Raw genomic sequence first — 5,178 nt, forward strand, 5'->3', positions numbered from 1 at the left:
AACCAACAGACCTTGAAGTCAGTTTTCTGTTCATTGTTACCCAAAAGCATCTGACATATTGGTAACTAGGAAGTGCTATGACTGGCTCTGTCACTCTTCTCCAGAGAGTACCCGGACGCAAGAGAAATACTGGAGATACCAGGACAAGCACCGGAGAGAGTCAGGACAAACTCCTTCCTAGCTGCCTGACCATCTCCTATGCCCCATCATCACCGCCTCCGTCCCTTTTGCTAGCACAGCAACAGGAGGAACGCTTAAACCCTTTTTGTGCTTCCGGAGGAGGAGAGTCATGGGCACTTCCGGTGGGAGTTTCCTACGCCTAGCAGAGCCAATCCGTGGCGTGGAGTCCCTGCGCGTCGGTCTCGCACATCAGTCCTCTGACTACATTTCCCAGGCTGCACCGAGAGCGTCCCTGTTTAAACAGGCCAATCGGCGGCCGGCGGAGCCCGGCGCCGCGTTTAAACCCGTGCCGGAGACCCAGCTGGATTTTACGCCCTCCCGGTCAGAGGCGAGGGGGTAAGCAGTGGTCGTAACTCTGGTCCGGGAGGGTGGGGAACCGGGTCCCGAGCCTCAGAGACCCGGGGAGGACGGGCTGCGGTGCCAACTCTGCAGCTCAGAGCCGGAAAACCGTTACCCCGCCTCGGGGTGCACAGTCTGGGAAATCGGGAGCAAGTTGGGACTTGCCTGTGGCTTGCCTAATTCTCCCGTCCCCTTGCTTCCTGCAGCGAAGTCTGGAAGGAGGAGACGGCCGCGACGTGCCTTCGGCCAACCAGAGGGGAGAGGTAAAGATGGATGCTGGTAGTAAGAAGGAAGGTAAGTCCTTTCTGTTCGTAGGGCTGTTCCTGGAGTGTATTCCTTTTCACCACAAACAGAATAGAGACAGCAACAACAACAACAGATCAAAGAAACGAACGAATAAGTCTGGATTGATAAGCAAATGAATTTAACTGAAGTTACTTACAAGGACATTAGCAATTCATAGCCACTCCTCCAAAGAAGCCCCTACAACATCCCCACCCACTTTTTAAAACCACTTATGTAATCTTATGAGGGGCCTTCCCCCACTTCCAGAAGGGCATTAGTGGGGGGTCTTAATCTTGTGAGGGTCTCCTGTGGTTAATCACAGTTGCTGTGCTATCAAAATGGCAACAATTTTCTCTTGCACTGAGGGCAGAATCCCGCACCCCACCCATTCCCCCAGACGTTCATTCTTTTCTCCTCCTCTGCTGACTTCCTTTGTTTGCTTTTTCTTTCTTGTTTTTTGAGCCCTCACTTGGTACCCGAGAACTCACTCTGTAGTCCTGGCTGACCTTGAACCTGAGAAGCAACTTCTTTGGAAGCCTCCTGAGTGCTGGCAAGTTCTTTGAAAAGCAGTACTTGCTACGTGGTGGCTGCACACTCCTTTAATGCCCAAACTGCAGAGGCAGGCAGATCTCTTGGGTTTTATTTCAAGGCTAGCCTGGTCCACAGAGTGAATTCCAGGATAGTTCTCTTGGTAAATCTACACAGTGAAACCCTGTTGAAAACCCTGTCTAAGACCCTGTCTAAAAGAGGGGAGGAGGATTCTTTACGCTGACTTGTGTGGTGTGTGTGTGTGTGTGTGTGTGTTTGGGGGTGGTAACCATGGTGCACGAGCACCCTGTGGGTCCCAGGGCTTGAACTCAGGTCATCAGACATGGTGGGAAATAACTTTGCTCCCTGAGTCTTGGAGGGTTGATGTGGGTTTACAATTGTTTTCTCCCTTTGAGGACTGAGCACTGGGCCTTTGTACCCTATGAGGTGATGTATCCTCTTTGATGCCTTAGGAGACTGCTCAGCACAGTGATGCCCACTATAAGACATGCCTCTGACCAAGGCTGGCAGCACAGTAATTTATGAGCATAAGCATAAAGGTTTAGGACGCAACTTAACCAGGCCGTAACGTGCATCCTTAATGGAGCCATTGACCTCCCTCAGCCGTAGGATTTTGTCCTGAGTTACACTATAGGTTCCCTCCAGTGAAGCAGACCTTAAGTACTACTGGGAAGTGGCAGGTCTGTTAGAGCTGAACAAATCCACAGTTGGGTCAACCAAGGCTATGCTAGGAATATGGATAGGCAGAGCAAAATTTTTGTTGTTTTTTTTGTTTGTTTTTTTGTTTTGTTTTGTTTTGTTTTTCGGAGATCTGGAAGGGATCCGAGGAGCAGTGGTGGTCCACAGATACTTGTTTAGTCATCACTGTGAGTTTGAACCACCTTTGAACTCACTGCTGATAGGTGTCTCATAATTGAATTCCAGGCTAGCTAAAGTAGTTGATCTTTAGAAAATTTCCTGTAGCCGGGCGGTGGTGGCGCACGCCTTTAATCCCAGCACTCGAGAAGCAGAGGCAGGCGGATTTCTGAGTTCGAGGCCAGCCTGGTCTACAGAGTGAGTTCCAGGACAGCCAGGGCTACACAGAGAAACCCTGTCTCGAAAAACCAAAAAAGAAAATATCCTGCCCCTGAAGGTGACTTAGCCTTTTAGCCTTCTCAGAAACCCTAGGCTCTGTCACAGAGGTAAGGTTCTGTGCTTTGATGTCGGATCAGTGCACTCAGAGTGGCTCCTGGAACTTGAGAGTAGAAATGGAAAATAAGAAGGACTTGAGGTGCCCATGACAGTTGATTGAATTCAGGCAACAATCTGTTACTTTACCGAGAGTTTCATAGCAGCTGTGAGAACCAGTGCTTTCCTGTTTTATGTTACCCTGAAATAACAGTGCACTTTTTCTCCCCCATCCCCACCCTAGACTTTTTTCTTTTGGAAGATGAAAAATTTGACTTCGATCTTTCCTTGTCTTCTTCAAGGTAAACATGCGTTTTCTTTCCTTCCCCTGGCATAGACAGGTTCATCAAAGCCCCTCACCTGGATGCTGTTGTGACTCAAAAAATAATCTTTTTCTTTAAATGCAGCACAAATGAAGATGACGAAGTCTTTTTTGGGCCTGTTGGACATAAAGAAAGATGCATTGCTGCCAGTTTGGACTTAAACCACCAGGTTCCTGGGCAGCCTCTTGCCCCCGGCTCTAGCAGCCTTTGCACCTGGAGCCCTCTCACTGGGGAGAAGTTTGTGGAGGTGTACAAAGAAGCCCACTTACTGGCCTTACAGATAGAAAGTCACAGCCGAAGAGAGGTGGCCCAGGCTGCCAAGCCCCAAAATCCTGTGAACCAGGGCAAGGAAACGTTTGTGCAGGACTCACAGTTAAAAGTAAACCTCTTTGAGCAAGAACAGAAGAGAGACAAAAGTCCCATGTCACTTAAAAGAGAGACATTCTGCCTGCCATCCCCGAGGGTGCAACCGCTCATGGGGGAGCCCCAGCTCCTGGCTTCCCCAGGCCTGCTCAGCTCCCCTGTCCCAGCAGGCCCTGCTCAGACCCAGAGCAACCAGGGTCTGCCCTGTTCCTCTCAGCCATTGCCAAGAGAATCAAGTACCTCCCAGCCTCCAAGTCAGGCTGGGCCTCAAAAGAGGATCACCAGCAAGCTCCAGCCGCCCCGGGCTTTGCCCGTGAGAGGAAGAAACCTTCACCTGGCTACAGAGAAGGTAAACCCGCACATAGCACAATTGTGGTAGTACACAGCCTCCTGCCTCTCTTCAGCCCAAGCCCTGCCAGGGAAGCTCTTGGGAGGGGCAGCGCTCTGAGGACTGGAAAGCCCAGAAGTAGAACCAGGATCTGGACAGTGGAGGCAGTAGTGAATCGAAGGCAATAGTGATGGGGGCTGCCCAGGGCGGGCCCCTCTGAGGAGCACTGCCCCCCAAGTTGGGCTCTGGGTGGCCTCTATGGCTGGGACTTTATACTTCTTTCTGCCCCGGCATTACATGAATGTCAGGGAAATGGCAGTTGACCAGTTGTGGGAAACTCAAGGCCCTGGAGGCCTAGTTGGGGGTTGGCAGAAAGGCAGGTGCCAGAGACAGCTTACTTCCAGGTTTGCGGAGGAGGTGGGGGCTCTCCAGAGAAGAAACACAGAGTAAAGGCGCGCTAGAGTGTAGGGTGAAGCTGCCCTGCAGCAGCCTCGTTTGTACTGAGGGTACGGTTAAAGGGATGGCGGTGAGGTGGTGGGAGGGTGAAGCCCTGCATGGCCCCTTTCCCTGTCTGTGAGCCCTCTCCTGCTTCCGCCTTCCTTCCCGACATCCTTGCTGTGTGTGCACGTGGAGCAGGTCCCTGATGCCCTTGCATCACTATGTCAGGGCTTTGTTCTGGGGCTTGCAGGCCAGATAGTATAGGCTGTGTGTTTTGTTTGGCCAGTGCAGGGTTTCTCTGTGTGGCCTTAACTGTTCTAGAACTCACTCTGTAGGCCAGGCAGGCCTCAGACTTGGACTCTACCTGCCTCTGCCTCTCAAGTGATGGAATTAAAGGCGTGTACCAGCACTGACCGGCAGGGATGTGGCTCTCAGCACCGAGCTGGTGCTATGATAGGGTTGCGGTTGCCATGCAGTGAGCAGGCCTTTCCTTTCCCCACAGCAGGTAGAAAGACAGGGTCTCTGGCTGGCCTGGCACTCACCAAGTTGGCTAAGCTGGCCAAGCCAGCTCCTCACTGAGGCTCATACAGGGTTCCACTATGTAGACCAGGCTGGCTTTGTTGAACTCACAGAAATCTGCCTGCCTTAGCCTCCGGGTGCTGGAATTAGAGGCATGTACCATATATCTGGACCCCTCACTGGCACTCTTAAGTCAGGGCCTGACAGAGGAAGAACCTTGGAGATCCTTCTGCGGGCTGCCTGCCCTGGAGTGAGGAGGCTCAGTCTCATCTCGGACTGCGTCTCTCACGCTAGTGGATGGCTTGGGGGGGGGGGCAGCAGAGGGGAGGAGCGGTACCAGACCAGGTAGTCTTCACCGCTCAAATCAACATTTTCAGCTCAAAAAAGAGGTGCCAGCTAACCTTCAGAGGACAAAACTTGTGACTGAAAAGGGATCCCAGGGTCACGTGCTCCAGGACAAACCCAGCATGGCTCCGGATGCTGCCTGTCAAGAGGGCCACCCAGGCAAGCGGTCACTTCCCATTCCTGGCAAGGTGAGTTGGCTGGGGCTACAGGGCTGCCACTTGTTCTATGGGAACGCGGTGCTAGTGTTGTATCTTGGTTAAAATTAGGTCGTCAAGGGGACTTTTTTATTTAATAAATGCATGGGTATAAGTTAGGTCCCTGACTCACCTTTTTTTTTTTTTT

General features: G+C 51.9%; 1 protein-coding gene across 1 annotated transcript in view; it reads left to right on the forward strand.

Annotated features, from left to right (window-relative positions):
* The first annotated feature begins 289 nt into the window (after positions 1-289).
* Gtse1 (G2 and S-phase expressed 1) overlaps positions 290-5,178 on the forward strand; it is a 16,681-nt gene continuing 11,792 nt past the window's right edge. Inside the window, exons 1-5 of the mRNA XM_021216882.2 lie at positions 290-508; positions 726-813; positions 2,765-2,822; positions 2,928-3,555; positions 4,869-5,024. Coding sequence (XP_021072541.2) covers positions 290-508; positions 726-813; positions 2,765-2,822; positions 2,928-3,555; positions 4,869-5,024 — 1,149 coding nt within the window. The remainder of the gene's footprint in view (positions 509-725; positions 814-2,764; positions 2,823-2,927; positions 3,556-4,868; positions 5,025-5,178) is intronic.

The sequence above is a fragment of the Mus pahari genome, chromosome 17, assembly GCF_900095145.1.
Source record: "Mus pahari chromosome 17, PAHARI_EIJ_v1.1, whole genome shotgun sequence".
NCBI classification, from domain to species: domain Eukaryota; kingdom Metazoa; phylum Chordata; class Mammalia; order Rodentia; family Muridae; genus Mus; species Mus pahari.